At 35.5% G+C, this 26435-nt stretch overlaps 1 protein-coding gene across 1 annotated transcript; it reads left to right on the plus strand.

Annotated features, from left to right (window-relative positions):
• The first annotated feature begins 1979 nt into the window (after positions 1-1979).
• Positions 1980-3305, plus strand: LOC113275951 (F-box protein At3g07870-like). The gene has a single exon (XM_026525541.1). The coding sequence runs from the start codon at positions 1980-1982 to the stop codon at positions 3303-3305; it is 1326 nt and encodes a 441-aa protein (XP_026381326.1).
• The last annotated feature ends 23130 nt before the right edge of the window (positions 3306-26435 follow it).

The following is a 26435-nucleotide window of genomic DNA, read 5'->3' on the forward strand; positions in this document are numbered from 1 at the left end:
GGTGTTACTTGTTAGCATCATCGTCATCACATGAGTTCCTCCGGGAACTACCCACTCAATTTAGCCTAATCTCTACAAGAGAATCAACTAAATTTTCCAAACCCCATCTATTTACCTAAACGGATCATTCAGTAAAACCCAATTCCTTACTAGACCAAGAACAATATATAAATATCTATTCAAATAACAAAATTCATTTTCAAACCAAAAATTAGTAAACAAAAACTGAATTTTCATTAGTGAACAAGGGTTGTGTTCTGTTAACTCACTTGTTTATCAATCAATTCAACTGCAACTATCAAAAAAATTCAACCTTCCTCGTTGCAGGTATATTCTTACTTCACCATTTTCTGAAACAAAATCTCTGCAACATAAAAGAGGCAGTGAAAGTTAATATTGAAGAACAAATGAAGAAAAATCGATTGAATCCCTAACATGCAATCGATTTGGGGAAAAAAATATATCAAAAATCTTAATTTCTCTGCTATCAAAAGTAACAGTTAATCGTTACTTACTTCTCAGAAGGAGGTGATGATTGAAGAAGAATCCTCTAGCAAGAGAGACTTGTTAGGTACTGATGCTGCTCAGAGAAGAAAAACTGAACAGAGGTGATGTTCAAGACATAGAGAAGAACTGTGACTGCTATTATTGACGATGAAGCTTTAGTCCATGTTCTGATGCTGTGTGATCGAGATTCAATTGAAGTTGAAATTAGGGTTTGAGAAATGAAGTCTCTGAAATTGCAGGAAGCGGAGATGATAGAAGAATGGGTTCGAAGATGATGATGTTCTGCAGTTGAAGGGATTTTAGACATATGATGGTGTTGTTGAATCACTGAAGGATATGAAGATGCTGAAGCAGTGGATGGAAGAGATGAATTCTTTGGACTTGAAAGAAGATTGAATCTGGGAAATAAAATGCTATTAGGTTTAGAAAGATAAATATGCTTATATATAAGACTTAAACTTCCCATACTATCCTTAATAATTTCATTAAATCCCCTAACTACCCTACGGTGCGGGTAATCGGCGGTTTTTGAAATCCAACCGCAACCGTAACCGCACCGCGTGCGGATTTGAAAATGAAACCGTGACCGGCCCATAAACTCTTGCGGATTGGTTTTCACCTGCAGTTTTACGGACGGTTGCGGGTGAAATCCACGGTTTCGGTTTTTCTGCATACCCCCAATTCTATGTAACAAGAAGATATATTTGATTGATTCAGAAGTGGTCTTCTTCTAATTTTCAATCATATTCTTTTCACTCAAAAACTCATTTCGGGTTTAGATTTAACAGCGTGTTTAGATTTATGCATTTCTTGATTTTTGGTCATCTTGGTTGGCCATCATCTATTATTGACTGAATTCAACTGCACCATGTTACATAATAATCCAGATAAGTTTTCATTCCTTGATACCCTTAGATCCAAATTAGAATGACCAAATGGCCAATCTGTAACTAGGTACACCAGACTGCCCAAATTGCTCCTACCCTATATCATGATGCAAAAAGGTTGGCGAAAAATGCAATATACTCTCCCTCATCCGAATTAGTCATATGCACCGCTCTGTGTCCTAATGCCACAAATAGGATGCACTGCCTTGTATGCCACAAGTGTTATGTTGGTTTTAAATTAAATTAGGTTAAGAATAGATTAGTCAATTCAACGTTTTAGGACACCCCTTATAAGTATAGGGAGGTTGACCTAATAAGACCGTGGTCCCCCAAAACAAACCATGGTCCCAAAAAAAATCAATCCTTTTTTACAAGGTAAAATCTTATGAGCCGGTAAATCTTGGCCCACAAGTCAGAATACCATTCCTTTTGTGTGTTTACGATTAATTTTGGGTTTCCTTACCCCGTTCTGCTTGGTTTCCGAATTTAATTATCTTTCCTACTCTAGAACTTTCTGAATTATTGAATAAAAGGTCCGCTTCGTGTATTATCGTTTGATTAGAAACAAGTTATTTTTACGTTAATATGGAAGATCTCCCTCTTGATGTTCAATCGAAAGTTCTATCATGTGTTCATCGCGAGTCCGTTCTGGAGTGCAAACTTGTGTCAAAAACTTGGAATACTCTCCTTTTACATCGAAAGATTGCAGCTGGTCTCTTACTTTCTGCTGTAGAATGGGTAACACTTACACTTGGTTTTGGATACTATGACGACATTCTTCGTATTCCATTGGATAAACATGACGAAGGAGAAAGCTTTTACGATAAATTTACAGAGATCAAACATCCTTTTGCTGAAAAAGAGTTATATGAGACAGAAACCCTAGACTTGAGTTTGGTTAGCTCGTGCAACGGTTTGGTTTGTTTATCTATGCGTCGGTATATAGATACACAATATGTGTCTAGTTTTTGCGTTCTGAATCCTCTGACGGGAGAATACTTTAACCTTCCAATGATTACAAAAGTCCACGAGAAAAGTCGAGTAGTCTGTGGATTTGGTTATGATCCTTCTGGTAGAAATTACAAGATTGCTAGAATTGAGTACCCCTACAGTGGTTTAAAAGACAAAGCGTGGGTTAAAATATATACTCTTGGAGGCAGTGGTTGGAGAGATATCGGAGAAATTAATTATAATCTATTAGGTAAAGAAGGTATACTCTGGAACGGATCGTTTCATTGGTTAGACAACACATTCCATTGGTTTGATAAGAACAAACAATATTGGAAGATTGTCGCTTTCGATTTGGCAGATGAAAACTTCCGATATCTCCCAACAACACCATGTAATAAGAAGCATACTCCGGAAACTCAGCTCAAGCTGCTAGGAGGGTATTTGAGCATTGTTAGTATGGATCGAGATAATGGGCGTCTAGATATATGGATGTTGAAAAATAAGCAGAACAACAATGATATCGTTGTCGAAGCGGGATATCGATCTTGGAAATGGAGTTTGGACTTCAGTATATCAATTTTTCCTTCTCCTAACGATTATGATTCTGATAGCTATGAAGCGTATGCCATTACTAAAAGCAATCAAGTTCTCTTATGGTACAAATTGCATACACAGGGCAGATATAATCTTCCAGTATTCCTTTGTCGATACGACCCCAAAAATGACACATTAAACAAGGTTATGCATTTGGGAACTTGTGGTGTTAGCCATTTCCAGGGAATACCACATGTGAACAGTCTCGTGTCATTAAAATCTCTGGGAGTAGATTCAAGGACTACAGCTGAAGTACGTAGCACCAAACGTGCGTTTCCTGGCAGAGGAGGACGAGAAGGAGGAAGAGGAGGAGGAGGATTTGGACGGGGAGGTAAAGCAGTTGTATTACTGTCATTTAAGTGGTAGTTTAGACATTGGTGAGATTGGCTAGGATTTTAGTTTTCTTCATGCATGCTATAAAAAGTTATTCAATTTAGTTGGTTTCCTAGTGAGTTCGTCCTAGACTGCAAACTTGTATCAAAAACTTGGAAAACTCTCATTTCTTATTGAATCCTTGCAGGTGGTCTGCATAGAGAATTGAAACTGTAAAAAGTTGCATTTTTAAATTGTGATCTGACCAAGACCTGTGTATGAGCTACTCCCCTTATTTGAGCACAACCGCCTTGATGAAAAATGTTTTTACAAAAAGCTTACAAAGATCAAACATCCCATCTCTAAAGATGAGAGATACAGTTACAGGGCAGGCTTGATTGGTTCCTGCAATGGATTGTTTTGCTTATTTGATTACTCTCATGTAACTAGTAGTTTTTGCGTTCATAATCCGGTCACCGGAGAATACTTCAACCTTCCAGCAATAGACCGCAAAGCAATAAAAACAGGAACTTGAAATAGTCACCGGATTTGATTACAATCCTTCTGATAACAATTACAAGATTGTTAGAATTCAGTACCCCGTTCACTGTAGTTGAAAAGACAAAGGATCAGTTCTAGTATATACTCTTGGAGGAGGTGATAACAGTGGATGGAGAGATTTAGGAGAAATTACCGGTTATGATATATCACGTTCCGGTGGTATACTTTGGAATGGATCCCTTCATTGGTTAGATCAGTACCAGCCGAAGATTGTCGCTTTTGATTTGGCAGATGAAAGGTTCCGACATATCCCATCTAATAACAAGCATACTACTTTGATAAGTCAGCTCAAGCTGTTGGGAGGGTATTTGAGCATTGTCAGTGTGGATTATAACATAGACATACGGTCTTTCAAAAATAATCAGAGTGATGATTTCGTTGTAGAAGAAGTGGGATATCAATCTTGGAATTGGAGTTTGGAGTTCATTATACCAACTTTTCCTTCTCCTCCTGGACGTGATTTTGATAGCTACGAGGTGTTTGCCATCACTAAAAACAATGAACTTCTCTTATGGCATGAAACATATCAATACGACGAATCTATTGTTTCTCCTATTCTCCTTTGTCGCTAAAGCTAACACATTAAAACTCTCCTTTCTCATAGAAAGATTGCAAGTGGTCTCCTTCTTACCAAACACAAATTCTATTCTGATAGAGTTAAATTTCGCTTTGGATACTACGACGACATTCTTAGTCTTACACAGGCTACAAGTCGTCGTCATAAATATCTCGACAAGAAACTTCCAAAGATCAAACTTGAAAAGATCAAACATCCTCTTGCTGACAAAATTACAGACATCGGGTCAAGCTTGATTGGTTCGGTTTGTTTACATATAGATAATGCCACCACGTCCAACATTTACGTCTTTAATCCTTTCACCGGAGAGTACATTAACCTCCCAACAGTAGACCAAAATCAAGTAGGCCTTGGATTTGGTTACAATTCTTCTGGTAAGAATTACAAGGTTGTTATAAAGAAAAAAAAAAGCTATTCAAGTATTTACTATCGGAGGCGTTAGTAGTGGCTGGAGAAATATCGGAGAATTAACAACTCTTTGGTTTCTAAATATGAGCCTGTAGGCCTTGCTAAAAACAATGAAGTTTTCTTATGGTACAAAAAGGATTTTAGATGGGGCACTAAATCAATTCTTTGTCGCTATGACCCCAAAACTGACGTATTATTAATCAAGGTTTCATATGGGGGTATGACTCCATTTGTCGGAATTCCACACACGAATAGTCTTGTTTCATTGAAAGCTAGCACTGGGAATAGATTCAAAGACTATTGAATTTGGAGCAGAATGAGTGTAACTGACAAGGAGGTGAAGTGTTGGATATTTTCTATTCAAATTTGAACAGACGCATCTCTTCCCCTAAGTCGCCATTGATGGTTTTTGGAAGCGTATGTTGGTGATGAAAAGGCATTACCAACAGGCATGAATATCCCTATAAGTAGTGAAGGTGTTCTCCCATTCATGATAATCGAATTCAACCTGTTTTCTCTCTTCTAAAGCATCATTAGAAACCATTGTCATTGTATGTTCTTGGTTGGATCAAGGGGTACAAACCTTGAATCCAATTTCTCTGTTGTAGGGCTTTCATTGTATCCTGAAGGCATTGTTTCGCATACCTGTTGTAAACGCCAAGTATATTGGGAGGGTAGAAATAATTGTATAAAAGAACTATTCGAGCCTTGAAAGTCTGTGGTACAACAATTCTCTTTGTGTTCAATTCATCCTCTGTTTTTAGACCCATTTCCCAACAGTTTTAGACAATTAGTTTTCTGGCAATGGAGGGTGAATCTTCAAATTCAAATGCTACTGCTCAATCTTTGCAAGTGATGAACCAAACCCTAACTCGATTGGAACGTTTTGATGATAAAAATTTTAGTCGTTGGCAAGAGACTGTGAAGTTTTTTCTGATCACCATCAAGTTGTGGTACATACTTGAAGATGGGTTGGAGGAAATTTGCTGCTCCATCTAACAAAGACACCGAGGATTTGAAGGCCAGACGTAAGAAGCGTCGGGAAGATGATTTTATGTGTCGTGGTCATATTTTGAATGCCCTGGAAACGAATGTTTATAATTCCCCTCGAAGTATTGCGACTGCAAAGGAATTGTGGACTACGCTTGACAAAAAATACAAGATTTCTGAAGCAAGCAACAAGAAATTCCTGATTTGCAACTTCATGGATTTTTAAAATGGTTGACAGTAAGTCAATTATTGCTCAGGTCAGTGAACTTTTACTCATTGTAAATCATCTTAAGGATGCTGGAATTGATCTTGTTTCTTCCTTTATTGTTGGGGTTATTATTTCTCGTCTTCCCCCTTCTTGGAATGGTTATAAGAAGAAACTTAAGCATGCTGAGACTGACTATGATTTTGAAGGTTTACAACGTCATTTTCGCATAGAAGAGGACTCTCGTAAACGAGAACTTAAGGATAGTCAACAAACAGAAAACCATTCTAAGGTTAATAGAGTAGAAGAATCTAAGACACAGAATTCCTTGAAACTTAAGATGATACTCATTTTAAGAAGCAACATCCCAACAAGAAGAAGAAGAAGGCAACTGCTACTTCTGTGATAAACCCGACCATTTTGCTCGTGACTGTCGTCTCAAAAAGAAACAACTAGGACAAAAAAAGGAGGCAAATATGGTCGATGACAAACTTGTGATAGTAGTGCAAGCGGTCAATGTTGTTGCTGAAAATAGTGGTGGATGGTGGTATGACAATGGTGCAACCGTCCATACCTGTAAGGATAAAAATCTTTACAAGACATACGAACCGGTTAGTGGAGAAGGAAATGAAGTGGTCTCCGCAAACAACCAACACAGCAAATTAATTGGCAATGGCACTGTTGAACTCTCGTTTACTTCGGGAAAGACTGTTACTCTTACTAATGTATTACATGTCCCTGACATTGTGAAAAACCTTGTTTCCGGCGACCTTGTTATGAAGGCTGGATTCAAGACGACATATGAGTCTAGTAAGTTTGTTTTGTCCAAAAACGGTGTGTTTGTTGGACAAGGATATGCTTGTAATGGGATGATTAAGCTTAATTTAATAAATAATGGTTCTGCTTACATTGTTGACTCTGTTAACTTATGGCACGGTAGATTAGGACACGTGAATTATGGTTCTCTTAGAAACACGAAAACATTAGGATTGATCTCTGATTGCAACTTTGATAATGTTTCTAAATGTGAAATCTGTGTGCAAGCAAAAATACATAGAATGTCTTTTAAGTCTGTCGTAAGAAATTCTTCCTTGCTTGAATTAATACATAGTGATGTTGGTGACCTTAAGAATCATATGACTCATGGTGGAAACAAATACTATGTCAGTTTTATTGATGATTATACTAGGTATGCTTATACATACTTGATGAAATCTAAGGATGATGTTTTTGACATGTTTAAAATATACAAGGCAGAAGTAGAGACACAATTAGGACAGAAAATTAAGATTTTACGTTCTGATCGTGGTGGTGAGTATTTTCCTAATGAATTTAAATTCTTTTGTCAAGAGCATGGTTTAATTCATCAATTTACTGCACCATATACACCTCAACAAAATGGCGTTGCTGAGAGGAAAAATAGAACTTTGGTTGAGATGGTTAATGTTATGCTTATTAGTTCTAATTTGCCTAATTCTTTGTGGGGTGAAGCTATGTTGTCTGCATGCTATATTTTGAATAGAGTTCCTTTGAAAAAGAAGAATGTTTCTCCTTATGAATTGTGGTTTAATAGAAAACCAAACTTGAAAAGACTTAAGGTATGGGGCTGTTTAGCATATGTTAGGAAGCCTGATCCTGAAAGACCTAAGTTAGGAAATAGGGCATATAAATGTGCTTTTGTAGGTTATTCACTTAACAGTATCACTTACAGATTTTTAATCCTTGATACTTTTGAGATTATAGAATCTGTAGATGTGGAATTCTTTGAGAACTTAAATAGGAATAGTTCTCAAATACAACCCATGGAGAACCCATTGTTACCTAGTCTAGAATATGAAGATACTAATAACAATGATGAACATTCTGCTCCTACTCAAGACCTAGAGGATACTTCTGAACCCATAGAAGAAATCGAACCTAGAAGGAGCAAGAGAGCAAGAAAAGAGAAAAGTTTTGGTCCAGACTTTATAACATATCTTATGGAAGGTAATAAGAATGAAATTCTTAGTGTTACTAAATATGTTATGCATGTTGATGATGACCCTAAAACTTATGCTGAGGCTATGAATTCCAAATATGCTAGTTTTTGGAAAGCGTCTATCAATGATGAAAAGAATTCACTTTTGACTAACGACACTTGGATATATTGTGATTTACCTCCAGGCGTAAAGCCTATTGGATGTAAATGGGTATTCAATAGAAAGATGAATGCCGATGGTTTCATTGATAAGTTTAAAGCCAGGTTAGTTGCTAAGGGTTATAGACAAAAACATGGAATTGATTACTTTGATACATATGCTCATGTTGCTCGCATCTCATCTATTCGTTGTTTAATAGCACTTGCTTCTGTTCACAAGTTGATTATTCATCAAATGGATGTCAAAACCGCCTTTCTAAATGGTGATTTAGAAGAAGAGATATATATGGAACAACCTGAAGATTTCATATTGCCAGGCCAAGAAAAGAAAGTTTGTAAATTGGTCAAATCTCTCTATGGCTTGAAGCAAGCTCCCATGCAATGGCGTGAGAAGTTTGACAAAGTAGTTTTGTCATATGGTTTAGTTGTTAATGATGCGGATAAATGTATCTATAGTAAGCATGATAATTCTGGATGTGTTATTCTCTTCTTGTATGTTGATGATATGTTTATCTTTAGATCTGACATGTCTGTTGTGGAAGAAACAAAGAAGTTTCTTAGTTCTAACTTTGATATGAAGGATTTAGGAAAAGATGATGTAATCTTAGGAATTAAGATCCTAAGAAAGGGGGATGAGTTGTATTTAACCCAATCTCATTATATTGAGAAATTTCTCAAGAAGTATGGTCACTTTGATGACAATCCAGCACCTACTCTTTAGACCATACTATCAAGTTAATGAAGAACACTGGTCGTACTCATGCACAACTTGAATATTCCAGTGTTATTGGAAGTATGATGTATGTCATGCATTGCACGAGACCGGACATAGCCCAAGCTGTGGGAGTGTTATGTCGTTTCTCAAGTAATCCTGGAGTTGAACACTGGAAAGAAGTTTCAAGAGTCATGTCTTACTTGAAAGGAACAACTGATTTTGGCTTGCATTACCAAGGCTATCCCGCTGTATTGGAAGGGTACAATGATGCTAACTGGAACAATGTAGAATCCAATTCCTAGTCGACATCTGGATGGATTTTTACATTAGGGGGTGTTGTTGTGTCTTGGAGTTCCAAGAAGCAGACTTGTATTTATGATTCAACAATGTTGTCAGAATTAATAGCCTTAACTGATGCATGTAAGGAGGCGGATTGGCTTAGAAACCTGCTTATGGAAATCCCAATTTGGAAGAAGCCATATCCAGCAATCTTGATTAATTGTGATAATCAAGCTACAATCTATAATGTCTCTAATAAGACTTATAATGGAAAGTGCAAGTCTTAGACATCAAATGGTTAGGAAACTACTCAAGAGAGGAGTAGTTACGGTTAACTTTATTGAAACAAAGAGGAATTTGGCATACCCATTTACGAAAAGTCTACCAAGCTCGGTGGTTTCAATAAAATGTAAAGAAATGGGACTAAGGTCTGTGAAAGAAGGTTGATCTCCCATAGAAGAAAACCAACCTATGTTTTGAAAAAGATAAACAAGGTTCAATGTGGTACCAACAAGTTATGGATGAGATTATGGAGCACTAATATAAAACTTCCCATTTCAAATTAGTGTTGGGTTCTGCAAGAAAATAGGATGGATATTAATCCTTAATAAGTCTAAGTTTTATCATAAGGTGTCTCGCAGAAACACTTTCGAGACTTACCTATATGAGTATGGAAATCAGGCCGTTTCCTAAGAGAAGAAGACCGTTCTCTAAAGAAGACTCATGAAGCCAGGATATAAGCACATGGCCATTAACGTGCTATCTACAGAACACATGATTTTATGAAATCAATATGTGTGGAGATTCCGGTTTACTTGGTTCAAGACTAGTTTCACCATAGAACCTCGATAAGGCTTTGAATTTATTACACTAAGTGAAGGTTCAAATCCAAAAGATAACTATCATTTATGTGTTGATTTCAACGATGATGCTTAGTATCAATTTAGCTTGAACTACGTTGGCTTGATCCCACTCGGGTACGTAGGCAATCACTTTGGTGATGCAGCCACTCCGATTTAAAAGTTTTTAACTTTATTTTTGTGTTTTTTCAATTTTTGAAAATAGGGGGAGAATGTTGGATATTTTTATTTCCAATCTGAACAGATGCGTCTCTTCCCATAAGTCGCCATTGATGGTTTTTGGAAGCGTCTGTTGGTGATGAAAAAGCATTACCAACAGGCATGAATATCCCTATAAGTAGTGAAGGTGTTCTCCCATTCATGATAATCGAATTCAACCTGGTTTCTCTCTTCTAAAGCATCATCAGAAACCATTGTCATTATGTGTTCTTGGTTGGATCAAGGGGTACAAACCTTGAATCCAATTTCTCTGTTGTAGGGATTTCATTGTATCGTGAAGGCATTGTTTCGCATACCTGTTGTAATCGCCAAGTATATTGGGAGGATAGAAATAATTGTCTAAAAGAAATCTATTCGAGCCTTGAAAGTGTGTGGTACAACAATTCTCTCTGTGTTCAATTCATCCTCTGTTTTTAGACCCATTTTCCAACATGAAGTACTTGCAACACACAAAATTGATTTAAAAGACCAAAATTAACAATTCCTGGGTGAAGCGGACTTGTAAAAATAGATACAGTTTAAATGGACGAAAATGTAAAAATATTCAAGATATAAACAGTTTCATCCTATCCGGTTTCAAATATTCTTTTTTTTTTTAATTTATATCAGGATGTATCTAGTTTCATCTTTGTTATTTTTTAAGTTTAAGTCTGGATGAAACCAAATTCATTCTTGCTATTTTTTTTCCATTTCCCCCATACTAATTTTTACTCGTCCATTAGAATCAAGTTTTAAAAATATTTGGACATTTGACCAAATTTCTGCTTGCAATACCGCGTAATTGATGAAAGCTCTTCTAAATTAATTTGCAACAGATGTGATAGGGTACGTGTTTCTTTCTTGTCATAATTTAGGGAGTTGGGCACATATTTTTGCTCGATTCCCACCTATTCATATGTAAATATTACTTTCTGTTCTTTTTCAATAAAAGCCCGGGATGACATCCGTTAATAATAATAATCATAGTCTCTTTTCATTAAAAGATTTGGGAGTAAATTCAAAGACTGATAAATCACTTGAGAATTTTCAGAGTCGGCCGAGAGAGACATTTTATATCACTTTTTTTCAAGAAAAAAAAGATATTTTATATCACATGCAGAGTATATATGGTTCACATGATAGACTTGACAAGTTGATAATTCAGTTACGTTAAAATTTATTGAATTTATTAAAGGCCCATTTTTGAATATTTTCGGTCCTGTCCCCTACATGTTTTAAGAATTAGGGTATTCTATTGGAGTTTCCATTGTTTCTATTGTAAGAATATGGAAAATCTTCCTCCTGATATTCAATCAAAAATTCTCTCATATATTCCTATCGAGCATGTCTTAAGCTGCAAACTTGTATAAAAAAAAAATAGGAATCTCTCATTTCTCATAGAAAGATTGGAATTGGCCTCCTTTTTTTGTTCAACTATGTGCATACCCTAAACTTTGTTTCGGATACTATGAAGAAGTTCTTGAACTTACATGCGATGATCCAGATGAAAAAGATTGTGAAAAATGTTTTTACAAAAAGCTTACAAAGATCAAACATCCTCTCTATAGAGAAGAGAGATAAGTTGCAGTAATTACATATCAAAAGACTTGATTGGTTCTTGCAATGGTTTGGTTTGTTTATTAGTACGGTTAAGACACTGGATCAAACATCATGATGTAAGTAGTTTTTGCGTTATTAATCCGTCTACCGCAGAATACTTTAACCTTCCACCGAGAAGGAGAAAGGTTTGGTTTTGGCAATGTCTGGAGAAGTTGTATTCGATGGTGTATTTCGTACCCTAGATTCTCCATTCTAATAAATGGCGAGGCCACAGACATGTTCAGAAGTCAGAAAAGAATTCGACAGGGTAACCCAATCTCTCCTTTTCTGTTTATCATGATTGCTGAAATTCTCTCTTTTATTATTAAAAGAGCTGCTACTAACAATTTAATTGTTGGATTTAAAGTTTCTCCTACTCGTTCCATTATTTATCATTTGCAGTTTGCAGACGATTTAATAGTCTTCTTAGATGACTCTGAAGAACAAGTAAGTAACCTTAAAAATATCCTATTTGCTTTTGCATTAATCTCTGGATTGAGGGTGAATTTTAGAAAGAGCGCGATTGTTGGAATTGGAGAGAATCATAATGGTGAACTCTGTGCTGCTTCCTTTGGTTGTGAGCTCACCACGTTACCAATTAATTACTTAGGGATCCCTTTGGGAAGTAAATCAAAGTGTAAAGCTGTGTGGGATGTTATTATCCAGAAAATTCAACAAAAACTTAGCACTTGGAAAAGAAGATATTTATCAAAGGGTCAAAGATTGATAATAGTAAATAGTGTTATTGCAAGTCTTCCTATATATATTACCTAACCATGTTTCAAATGCCTGTGACAGTGTTGAAAGATATTGAAAGAATCATGCGCAACTTCTTATAGGGTTCCTCTATAAATGCTAAAAAAAGAAGTTGGGTAGATTGGGGTGAATGCTGCTTTGCCTAAGAAAAGAGGTGGCATAGGCATTAAAAAACTAAAGTTGGTAAATAAAGCACTTCATTGCAAATGAATATGGAGATATGGCAAGGAACGTAAGGCACTACGGAGGAAGATCATTTGGTAGAAATTTGGAGGTAACGTTGAGTCCTTTCTTCCTAACAGTTATGTTAAATCAATAGGCTGGAATTTTAAATGCAAGAGAGCATGTCAGAAAAAATACTCTTTACATTGTCAATAGTGGGAACAAAATAAGTTTTTGGAAGGATAGATGGTTGGGTAATAACTCTCTGCAACAATCATTTCCATTAATTTTGCGCTTTCTAGGAAGAAATGTGCTTGGATTCGTGAAATGGTTTCTACATATGGTGCTTCAGATTTTGGGTTTAGAAAACATCCAAATGAGATTGAATTAGGAGAAATCGTCTTGCTTCTTCAACAACTAGGTGATATCTCTTCTAGAATTGTTTCATCAGACAACGAGGATACTAGGAAATGGGAACTGAATACAGAATTTTCTGTAGCTAACGTGTTCCTCTTTAGATTTTGATGGCTTTTTCGCTTTTCCTCACAAGCAGCTTTGGAACTCAAAAGTGCCAATGGAGGTCTCTTTTCTTGTTTGGACTTTATGTTTTAATGGTGCACCAACTTTAGACTTTCTGATAAGGACAGGTAAAAGCAACTCTAATATTTGTTTGATGTGCGGGTCCGGCATTGAAACAAATAGTCACTTATTTTTGCATTGTAGAGAATCTCAGAAGTTGTGGAATTATTTTCTTGAAAGTTTTGGGTTGTCTTAGGTTTTCTCCGACTGCCAAAACCAATTTGTGGGAATGGTCTAAGAAGAAAGAAAAGCAAAAAGATCATCAAAAGAATATGGGATCTCTTACCTTTTGGAATTTGGTGGACAATCTGTAATGAGAGGAACGCTAGACTTTATGGAAATAGAAGAAGAACATTGGCTCAACTCATAATCTCAGTCAAGTGTACTTTGTATAATTGGTCCAGAAACATTAATCTTTTCGTGGGGTACTATTTGAGTACCTTGATTTGTAATTGGAATGCTGTGATTGATAACATCTAATCATATTCTCTATTTAGGTGTCATCACTTGATGACTCCTGATTTTTTTAATGAATTTGTCCTTTTCTTGTCAAAAAATAAATAAAAATGAAAATAAAAATAAAAATAAAAAAAAGTCAGTGGGTTTGGCTATGATCTTTGTAATAACAGTTACAAGATTGTTATGAATTATTATCCGATAGTGATACATTAGGTTCGGGAGGTATAACACGTTTTGCAGCTATTTTCTTATTAGTATTGAAACCAACAAAAAAATGCTGCATAACTTGTCATGCACCTACAATAATATCTGCATAACATGTTATGTAGTCGTGAAAATTGATGCATAACCTGTTATGCATCAGAAAATATGACGACATAATGCATTATGCATCGAGAAATTGTTGCACAATCTGTTATGCATCGAGAAAATTGATGCATAACCTGTTATGCATTCGAAAATATGGTTGTATAATACATTATGCATCAATTTTTTATGTACGCACTAAAATCAACCAAAACAATGGGTACATAACTTGTTATAGATGCATAACTTTGTTATGCAGTGGAGAAAATGGTTGCATAATTCGTTATGCGTCCGCAAAATGTGTTATGCATCTTTTTTTGTGGTTGTATAATGGTTATGTATTAAGTTTCCGAAAATTTTGCCTAAAATGATGATCACATCCAATTTTTTCATGAAAAACAAAAATTTGATATTCTTGTTTGTACTCGTTGCGTAGCTCTCTTAAAAAGATTTCCAACGATATAAAATTTGTAAAATTCCAAGGTGCGGATTTTTAGATGTGTTATATCCAAGTTGCATTACCAATTATACCCCTGATGCATAATCTGTCATGCGGAAGCATAATCAGTCATGCATAGATTTTTAATAATTTCATATAATTATGGGTGTCACGGAAATAATTATGGGTGTCACGGTATCCAAAATTAATTGTGGGCCTGACAATGAGAATATTATTTTTTTGGGTCTCCCCCTAATTTTCCCAACTTTAATACTTTTTAAAGAGGCTTGCCCGGCGGGCTCGACCTGGCCTGGCCTGTATTGTTCACGGGTATGGATGGGCCATGAACATTAAATTTACTATTGCCTGTCCTGGCCCGGCCTGTCCTGTTAAAATTAATGGGTTATAAGAACTACAAGCTCATCCTGCCCGACCTATGCTGTAATCGGGCTTGGAATGGCTTACCCAGCCCGATATACACCCCTACTCTACGCTTAGTACACTAGCATTGAGGTGGATGTGAAGCAGTTGCTATGTAAATTGTAATGGTAACTAGAAATAACTTGTTCCATAACGACACGACATGAGCCAGAATAATAATTTGTTATAACGATTTTAATAGTTACTGCCAACTATAGGAGGACTTATTTTGTCCTATGCGAACTTGTAGCTATGAAAATCAACATGAATAAAGACTATATTATTCACCAACATGAATAAGAACTCCATGATTGTCCATGATGATTGTATGCAATTGTTGTGTTGATTTGAATTCATCACCATGTCTGTTTTGATTTTAATACTCATGTTTATGTTTATATGCCCTGAATTAAAAAGAAGAAAAAAAAACATCATAAATAAATATATATATTTTGTCTTACTTGATTGATTTTTGATTTGTACTGTTTAATGAAAATGATAAGTACTTTGAAGCAAAAATACCCATTTTTTTTAATTAAGATTTGATGACATGTATGATTTGACGATTTGTGCAGACAATTAAGAAATTTGTACAATTAAGTATTGCACTGTACAATTTGTACAATATAGTGAATTTTTTTTAATTAAGTCTTTTCTTTCGCCCATTTGTGTAGATTTGACGATTTTATCTTTCTTTCTTCTTAAAATAAAATCTTTTCTCAGTGAAATTATACCCAGAAGAGTTGTTTTTTAGATATGAAGAACCATGAACAACTTCAAACTTGTTTTTGAAGTAGATTCACCAACAACGTATATCATTCCGAGCAGTTTCTAACGCCAAAATGTAGTTGTAGGAAATCTTACAACCACATCCTTGATAAAATCTATAGAATAATCTAGGTGAACTCCATGAGAATCATAAGAATATTCATTAAGATCTTCAAATTAGATACAAAGTAACGAGAAAACCCTAACTTGGGAAGCAAATAATCTTTGTCTCTCCTAAAAATCTTGTCACAATCAACATATAGCCATTCAAGAGAGGTGAGTGATTTCTTGAGATCATAAGTTATTGGCTCCTTTAACTTGTCTCATCCGGAGATTCTTAAACACCGGAGAGAAGAAGACCATAATCGTAAATCTGATATAGATGTCAAATTACCGCAGTTTTGAATAGATAATCCACCAAGGCAAGGGAAGGAATTATGATGTGGCGAAGGTGCAACCCATTCTTCTAATTTTTCCATATCCAGAATTAACAAACTTGTCAATGCAGGGAATAATGTTGTTGTTGTAGCTGCAGAAGAACCTTTGTTTGCTTGTTCGTCTTGCTGATGGTAATAAAACTCCTTGCCCAAACACTTGACTGAATTCATACCAGAGATTCTAAGAACCTTAAGACATGGGAGTTGACCTAGCAGGAAAGGGAATGAACTAATATCAGTTGGAGAAGGTGAAGCCCATTCTTCTAAGTTTTCCACTTAGTAGCCCGGAATGTCAAAGGCTATCCGGTATCTCCATGAGATCCGCGGTTCTGCGTTCCCAAGTGAGAAACGTGTTAGGAGCGCGTTCCTAGCATGCAAAAAACGCGTTCCCAACATTAAGAACCGTGTGATTTCCTAGAATTTGATTTACGGTTTAGCGGAGGCGCAGTTTGGATTCATTCTTAAAGGAAAAATTCTACATTATTTATAAATATACGTTCATTGAGATTAGGGTTTAACTTATTACCCTTGATTATCCAACCTAACGGCTGCAACGTGTCCATTGACTGCTCACCAACTTGTTTGTTATTTTGACACGTGAAATATTTCCCTTTCAAAACCATACGGGATATTTAATTACATCAGTTAAGTGTCCTTAAACGTTGTTCTCCGTAGTCTGTAGATGATTGATCCAACATAAGAAAACTATCCTCCGAAGTGAATTACCCATTACTTTACAACACAAACACCTCATGTTACCTCTCCATCCTCCCTCCACCTCCACCTCCACCTCCAAGTTCACAAAAACAGGAAACACTAGCAAAAGTGCGAGTTCAGAGTGCTCGTAATAACAAACACAAGAAGCAAAAGAGGTTAATGAATAAGATATATTCCTGCACTTAAGTCACATTTTCTAAATATTTATGTACTTGTCTTATTTCTTAATTACAATATTGGAAAATTAATATAACTAATATTTCTGAAAAAATATAATTCACGCTCCCAACTCGCTTCCGGTATCTCATTTTTTTGTAAATTTTATGATCCCCGCTTCCGTCCTCGCTCCCGCTCCCGATTTTGTTTCCGTTCCTGGCTACTGAGGTTTTCCATACCATCTAGACACAAGTTGGTTAACGAAGGGAATAATGTTGTTGTTGTAGCTCCTGCCGAACCTCCTTGGTTTACTTCTTGCACGAAATAAAACTTCTCCTTCCCCAAACTCTTCGGTGAACTCGTACTAGAAATACTCAGAATCTTAAGACATGGGAGCTTACCTAGGCTTACCAGATTTCTACAGTTCTTCCTGCCGTAAAATGTAAATCTTACCAAATTAGAAAGACAGGAAGATGAACCCATCCACTTGGGAGCCTTTAAACTGGGGTAACCCTCGATAAACATTATCTCTAGATTAGGGGGAGGTTGCAGACCTTCCAGCACCATTGTAGCAGCAGCACCAGCCGCCAATTCTCCTTCTTTTTCTTTTTCTTCTTCTTTGAAATTCCAATGTAGAGTCAAATCTTGAAGGTTTAGCTTGTCTTTTAACTTTGCTGTCTACGCCTCTATTTTACAACCTCTCATATTCTCTAGATTTAGTATCTTTAACTTCCGAAGGGAGTTTAGATCTGCCAATTCTTGAATAGAACTAGAAGTAGAATTTGAACCATTAATGGTGCTGGGGGAGACCTCAGTTTCTTTCCTCACGATGTAAGGCTCTAACACTTAGAGGCGAGTTAGCTTTTCACGTACTCGAGTTTACATATTTTGCTACTCAAAGACTCGGGAAATTCTGTTATTTTAGTACCTTCCGAATCAAGTGAGCTTAATTAGTTGTGTCAAATCTCCAAAGTTATGGGGCAGAGCTGTTAAGCTCTTGCAATATCGGAAATGTAAGTTTTTTAGATTATGCATGCTACAGACTGAATCCGGTAATTCTGTGATTCTTGTTTCTGAAATATCAAGAGATGATAGATTTTGCAGATACCTAATATTTGTAGGTAACTCTGAGATTTTTGTATCTGATATACCAAGGGACGATAGATTTTGAAGACACCCAATATTTGTCGGTGATATCCGTCCTATTAATAGTTCAGGCTTGCAAATTGGTATGCTTCGAAATAGAATCAGGTAGAACTTTGATTCTCGAATAAGAGAGATATAGATGTTGTAGATTATGGAGGAGAGATATTGAATCAGGTAACTCTGAGATATTTGTATTGAAAATGTTAAGGGTGGATAGATTTTGTCTTTCACCTGCTTCTTTTCAGCATCGGATGTCACAGCTGCGATCATTTCCATAGTATCCTTAAGCTTTTGAAGATCGTTATCTACAGCCCCAGCCATCCCAATTTTCTTCGCAGCAACAGAAACCAATTTCCTCATGAACCCTGTGGACCTGTGAACAAAGATCTTTTCAAACGCCATGATAACAAGCAAAAGATTTCAACAAGAGAAAAAAATCGACAGAATGAATGGAAGAAGGAAGCAAATAGAATGAATATAAGATCAAATTTTGTTTGATGATTAAGAAGAGTAAGTGATTAGGGTTATGGGAAACTATCTATCTATCTATCTATCTATATAAGATAGAAACCATAAAATAATAGTAAAACTCAACAACATGTGCAAACAAAACTGGCTGTACGCATGAGCTCTTACCAGACAACAACATGTGATGCAAACAAAATACAGTGCTAAGATTCGAATTCGCTTTAGTATGTACTGTAGTTAAATTCGTTTGTTTCATTCAATTGATCTAATCCAAGTTAAATCTAATAATCCAAGTTGAACATATTTAAATTTATCAGGGAACCTAATTCAATGTCGTTAGACACTGAACCGGCCTACATTGGGAAGAACACCAGTCAAGTGGCTAGTATCATCATAATACAACCCAAACCGCACTAATGGAATCGAATAATGCAAACTACCCGTTAGACATATAGCCTATATAATGTAATGGGTGCCCCATTTATTTTTGAAAAATAGTTAGGATTTCTTCGAAGAAAATTATATTATATCCGTTTGAAAAATAGTTAGGATTTCTTTGAAGAAAATTACACAGTTTTAAGATTTCACCTATACATTAGTAATAATGAAGTTCCCTTTTAAAAAGATTGGGGACTATAAGATAAAATTTCTTTGACTGAAATCTTGTAGTGCAACAAATAATTTTCTCACGAGAATTAACATATTCCGCAACCTCTTTTAATGGTTGCAAATTAGCTAGACTAGTAGTCTCGAGAAGAATGTTGTGCCAGGAGGTGGATGTGAAGCGGTTGTTATGTAATCAGGTGAGTATGGGCCTGTTTTTACCTTATCCGCATTCAATCTAATTCCTTATGGATTTCAAATTTGACATCCGCATCCAATCTAACATCCATCGGATTTACATCCAATGAATGCACGGATGAACGGATTGGATACGCATAATCCAATAGATTTGTTTTAGTTAAAATGTACAATGAAGAAATGAAACAAATATAGATGACTTCTTATAAAATTGAGGAATAACTTACAGCTTAAGCCCAATCATCAAGCCCAATAAACCCAAATTCAATTACAAACTTATTTACCTCCTCTACACTACCATTGGAGGAAACCCAAATTCAGTAACAAGCTTAAAATCAGTTACAAACTTAATGATTTATCTCCTCTACACTATCATCAGGCCCAATAAACCTAAATTCAGCTACAAACTTATTGATTTACCTCCTCTACACTACCATTGAGGTGGACGTGAAGCACTTGCTATGAAATAGTAATTTTTCATTGAAGGAAAAATGAGACATAACTTACAGCCTAAGCCCAACTATCAGGCCCAATAAACCCAAATCCAGTTACAAACTTAGTTCTTAATTTACCTCCTCTCCACTACCATTGGAGGAAACCCAGATTCAGTTACAAACTTAAAATCAGTTACAAACTTACTTATTTATCTCCTCTACGCTATCATCAGGCCCAATAAACCTAAATTCAGCTACAAACTTATTGATTTACCTCCTCTACGCTACCATTGAGGTGGATGTGAAGCACTTGCTATGCAACAGTAATTTTTCATTGAAGGAACAATGAGACATAACTTACAGCCTAAGCCCAACTATTAGGCCCAATAAACCCAAATTCAGTTACAAACTTAGTTCTTGATTTACCTCCTCTCCACTACCATTGAAGGAAACACAATCAGTTACAAACTTAAAATCAGTTAAAAACTCTATTAATATACGTCCTCTACACTACCGTCAGAAAATTCAGTTACAAACATATTGATTTACCTCCTCCACCCTACCATTGAGATGGATGTGAAGCACTTGCTATGTAATAGTAATTTTTCATTGAAGGAAAAATGAGGCATAACTTATAGCAGCCCAACTATCAACCCCAATAAACCCAAATTCAGTTACAAACTTATTGATTTACCTCATCTACACTGTCGTTGAAGGAAACTCAAATTCAGTTACAAAGTTATTAATTTACATCCTCTACACTACCTTCAGGCCCAATAAACCCAAATTCAGTTACAAACATATTTATTTACCTCCTCTACATTAGGGATGTACAAAATTTCCGGAAGTATGCGGCCTGTCATATTCCCCCCGGGTCTGAAGGAGCCCATGCGCTCCCAGAAGCTTGTCATGGGCTTGCCCGATAATTATAAATGGGCGGACCCGGGTTTTTGTTCAAATATTGGAGTACGACTTGTTAGCCTGCCCGGTAGTCTGTTTAGTTACCCGACCTACCTGATTATTGATAGTCTAGATTAAAGTTTTTTACTTGTGCGATGGGTTTCTCAAGAACTTAAATTTCAAATTTGGACAATTTACTGGGATTCGAGAAAATTTTGAATTACATTTCACAATAATGAGTATGAATTGCTTGAACTATCATTTGAACGAGTTACATATATATCATCATTCATCAATCCAAAAAACACAAAACTATAATGTGAAAACTACAGGGAGACCCATTCTCCCAGATTTTTCCACTGAGAAACCCACGCTCAGAAAACTACAGGCGCGCACCCATTTTTTGGGATAAAATTATTCTCAAACCCAGAATTTCTAAAATTAGGTTTCGGTCTTTTATGTTCTTCTAACCTTCAATTTCTAAAACCTAGAATTAATTGGAGAGGATATTGATGGATGAAATGGTTAATTGCAGGTGCAAGTGATGAACAAGAGATGATATTGCTCGTGATGAAACTCATGGCTAGAATTCAGATGGGTGCGGATACATATGTGAAGATGAACTAGGGTTGGTTGCGGACAAAGGCTTATGCAGGCAGAGACGAGATGAAGTTGGGCTTTAATGGTGGGTTCATGTGAGAAGACTAAAGCTGAGCTGTCGAGTCTGTGATGGGGGTTTAATCGACGATTAGCAGATAAGGATATGGATAACAGCTCGAGTAGAAAAAATACAGGGAAGAATGGTGTTAATGGTTCATTGAAGTTGAGAAAGAAGGAGCTGAGCAGGGTTGTCGTTATTGATCCGTGGGTGATGGTGGTAGTTGATAGAGTACTACAGTTGAATTCGAGCGTGAAGCTGGTGATGGCAGGGATATAATCGGTGATGATTACTAATGGTACAATGATTGTGATGATTGGAGCTGGAGTTCTAGTTGCTTTCAGCGATTGAACACGAGTCTGGGAGATTGAGTGAAGATGTGTATATAATATTAATGGTCGTGTTCGAAGATCAGGAAGGGAAAGTCGATCATCACAGAATCTCTTTCTGGAAGTCATTGTAGAGATCCTAAGTGTAGCTTGAGATCTGCATTTGCTATAATATTGTGTATGACCTTCTGGGAAATCAATATTAAGTCGTAAGAAGAGTTAAAGCTTATTGACTTGTTCAGTTGGACACATGGAGGTAGGCTTATACAGGCGTAATAACATAAATGCCTCATCATTCAATAAAGAACTACAATGATGTGATTGTGGGATTCGATTTCGGAAGTGAGAAATTCAGAGTCATTCCAATCCCTGACTCTGCCATGAGTGGACCCACTTGTCAGGCACAAAATATCTCTAGAAAATCAAAAACAAAGAACCTGTGACGTGACCAGTGGGCATGAAGAACCTGTGATGTCATCAGCATTTATACAGTTAATGCGGTGATGATGTTATGACTGCATAGCCTGACATGCAGTTAAGAAAATGTCTGCATAACATGTTATGTAGTAGTGAAAATGGATGCATAACTTGTTATGCATCTACAAACATTGTTGCATAACTTGTTATGCAGTCTAGAAAACGGTTGCATAACACGTTTTGCAGCTATTTTCTTATTAGTATTGAAACCAACAAAAAAATGCTGCATAACTTGTCATGCATCTACAATAATATCTGCATAACATGTTATGTAGTCGTGAAAATTGATGCATAACCTCATCCGAAAATATGACTGCATAATGCATTATGCATCGAGAAAATTGTTGCACAATCTGTTATGCATCGAGAAAATTGATGGATAACATGTTATGTATTCGAAAATATGGTTGTATAATACATTATGCATCAATTTTTTATTTACGCACTAAAATCAACCAAAACAATGGGTACATAACTTGTTATAGATGCATAACTTTGTTATGCTGATGCATAATTTGTTATGCAGTGGAGAAAATGGTTGCATAATTCGTTATGCGTCCGCAGAATGTGTTATGCATCTTTTTTGGTGGTTGTATAATGGTTATGTATCAAGTTTCCGAAAATTTTGCCTAAAATGATGATCACATCCAATTTTTTCGTAAAAAACAAAAATTTGATATTCTTGTTTGTATTCGTTGCGTAGCTCTCTTAAAAATATTTACAACGATATAAAATTTGTAAAATTCCAAGGCGCGGATTTTTAGATGTGTTATATCCAAGTTGCATTACCAATTATACCCCTGATGCATAACCTGTCATGCGGAAGCGTATTCAGTCATGCATAGATTTTTAATAATTTCATATAATTATGGGTCTCACGGAAATAATTATGGGTGTCACGGTATCCAAAATTAATTGTGGGCCTGACAATGAGAATATTATTTTTTTTGGGTCTCTCCCTAATTTTCCCAACTTTAATACTTTTTAAAGAGGCTTGTCCGACCGGCACGACCTAGCCTGGCATGTATTGTTCACGGGTATGGATGGGCCATGAACATTAAATTTACTATTGCCCGTCCTGGCCCGGCCTGTCTTGTTAAAATTAATGGGTTATAAGAACTACAAGCTCATCCTGCCCGACCTGTGCTGTAATCGGGCTTGGGATGGCCTACCCAGCCCGATGTACACCCTACTCTACACTTAGTACACTAGCATTGAGGTGGATGTGAAGAAGTTGTTATGTAAATTGTAATAGTAACTAGAAATAACATGTTCCCTAACGACACGGCATGAGCCAGAATAATAATTTGATATAATGATTTTAATAGTTACTGCCAACTATAGGAGGACTTATTTTAACCTATGCGAACTTGTAGCTATGAAAATCAACATGAATAAAGACTATATTATCAGGTTTTTCTTAAAGATTATACTACTGACAGATTGATTCGCTATTTGATGATGATAAACTCAGCATGAATTATCTGGTTAGTTAGGCTGAAACCTGCATATTTATTATAAGTGTTTTATGAAATTTTTAGGATTAATTTGGATGGTATGTACGGGTATATACAATTAATTATACTTGTGCTTTCTTATCATTCCAAAATTAAAATGTGAAATATTAGAAGAAGAAAAAAGTTCTACACAGAAGGTTTTAAAATAAATACGATACGTCACCCGAAATTTACATGAGTCTATATTTTCGTTCTCCTAAAATTACCGACTTTCTCAAAACTAATAACTTCCCTCAAATTTTCATCGATTTCCACTACGTCTTTGGTTTTCACATAAGTTAGTGAAACCGTTCAAATTCCCAGGTGATGCAGATCAACTGAATGGATTTTAAATCCATTATATGATTTTCCATATCATATCAACTGAAAGTTTTGGAACAGGCAATTCAGTGATTTCACAAATCAGATTTGTGGTGCGTACTTGGTCGAGGAGAAAACATGCAAACCCTTTATGTAACTATGATTCTTTGTATATGTTTATCAATTAAAGGGTTTGATTCATACGAATGTAAATGTGGGTTGTGATTCTTTGCACCAAACGTCTTCGTATCCCCAAAGTCAATTGCAAATGATTTTGTGCTTTGATTTGTTTCTTTGTTTCTCCTTTAGGTATGATATTGGATTTGTTCTTTAATAATGATTCGTAATCTCTTTTCTTTTTGATGCATCATGGATTTTTTCTAAATTGATTTTTTATTCACAATCGTTCAATGGCCGGAGAATTACTTAGTTTTCATTTAATTTTGTGGATTTAATTAAAAAAATTTATTCTTAATTTTGAGAAATTATTTGGTTATTCATTTACTTTTTTATTTGTAGATGGAGAATAACTCGTGCCGTAACGGGTGATAAATGTCAGATAACATTTATTTATTTATAGATGGGGAATAACACGTGCCATAATGCGTGATTAAGATCATAACTAAAGATAAAAGTCTTAATTGTTATTTTTAATAGTATTTAATTTTTATTTATGACCCTAATTATGACATAACCCAATTAATGTTATTTGTAGAAATAATTTTTATTTATTTATTTCTACAAATAACCCGTGTCCTAACGACACTCGTTGTAACATTTATCTAATAACATTGTGAATCCAACCTAAATCACCTAGAAAATCGTGTTTTAATAATATTTAATAAGAAAAACAGAAATTGGTAATGTAACATTCATCTAATTTAATATAGTTTTCCTTTAATGTATCCTCAAGTCAGGCCGACTCCCATATATATATTTTTTAATAATAGATTTTTCATAATTAATTCGGATTGTCTGTACATGTGTATGCCATCAATCATACATCCGCTTTTCCTGTCATTCCAAAATTATAATATGAAACATTAGAGTGAAAATACTCGGCATTTATCCTGCGTAGAAGATATTAAAACAAATAAACATTCTGATGATATTTCAAACCAAGATTTACGTGAGCCTTTGTTTCCCTTCCCTAAAATTACTGACTTTTCAGAACTAGCAACTTCCCTAAAATTTTCATTGATTCCTATTATGTCTTCAATTTTCAGTCCACATACGTTAATTGAACCGTTCGTATTTTCAAGTGCGGATCAATTGCATGGATGGTGGCCTTTGCACCAAATGTCTTCACATCACCAAGATAATTTCTAAGCAATTTTTTTACTTTGATTATTTTCCGCCTAAGCATGCCATATGATTTTGTTCTTTATAAATGATTTATATTTCTCTTATATTTAATTTGCATCTTGAGGCATGATTTTGTGGATTGATTATCATAGATTTTCTTTATAATTAGTGTTTTTATGCATAGTTCTTCAATTGCTAGACAATAACTTAGTTTTCATTTAACTTTGTGGATTCAACTGAAATTATTTTATTATAGATTTTGAAGATTTGTTGGTTTTTATTTATTTATTCAAACACTTATTTATTCATTGATTGAAAATATAATGTAAGAAATCAAATAATGAGATAATTAAAGTTAATGGTCTTATCTTAATTTATTTATTTTCATGTTCAATTTAACTTTTATTTATGATCATATTTAAGAGGGAACCCACTCAAAGTGTTATTCATAATGAAAAGATGTTACAACTCTTACATCCTTTAGATGACTTTTGGTGAGATGAGATTGGGATGGTTGGATGCAATGTTTGTCTCTCAAAATGTTATCCGACCGTCCAAGGCTCAAAAGCCCATTCTGTTTTGTATTATAGATTTTTCGTTGACCGAAAAATGAGGCATAACTTACGGACTAAACCCAACCATTAAGCCCAATAAACCCAAATTCAGTTACAAACCTATTGATTTACCTCCTCTACACTACCATTAAAGAAAACTCAAATTCAGTTACAAACTTAAAATCAGTTACAAACTTATTTGATTTACCTCCTCTGCACTACCATCAGACCAATAAAGCCAAATTCAGTTACAAACTTAATGATTTACCTGTTTACCTCCTCCACACTACCATTGAGGTGGTTGTGAAGCATTTGCTATGTCATAGTAACTTTACATTGAAGGAAAAATGAGGCATAACTTACAGCCTAAGCCCAATCATCAGGCCCAGTAAACCCAAATTCAGTTACCATCTTAATGATTTACCTCCTCTACACTAGCATTGCTGAAGCACAGAGAGCTTATATGGTCTCCCTCTTCCTCCTGCAGCAATGGTGGATCACCAAGAATTTAATTTAGAGAACTCAGTAATATCTTCCATAGTTGGGTGCTTGGTAACTGAATTCTCC

The sequence above is a fragment of the Papaver somniferum genome, chromosome 1 (assembly GCF_003573695.1).
Source record: "Papaver somniferum cultivar HN1 chromosome 1, ASM357369v1, whole genome shotgun sequence".
Lineage (NCBI taxonomy): Eukaryota > Viridiplantae > Streptophyta > Magnoliopsida > Ranunculales > Papaveraceae > Papaver > Papaver somniferum.

Excerpts from the sequence above, each read along its gene's own strand:
- LOC113275951 (XM_026525541.1), top strand. The coding sequence starts at position 1,980 with ATGGAAGATCTCCCTCTTGATGTTCAATCGAAAGTTCTATCATGTGTT.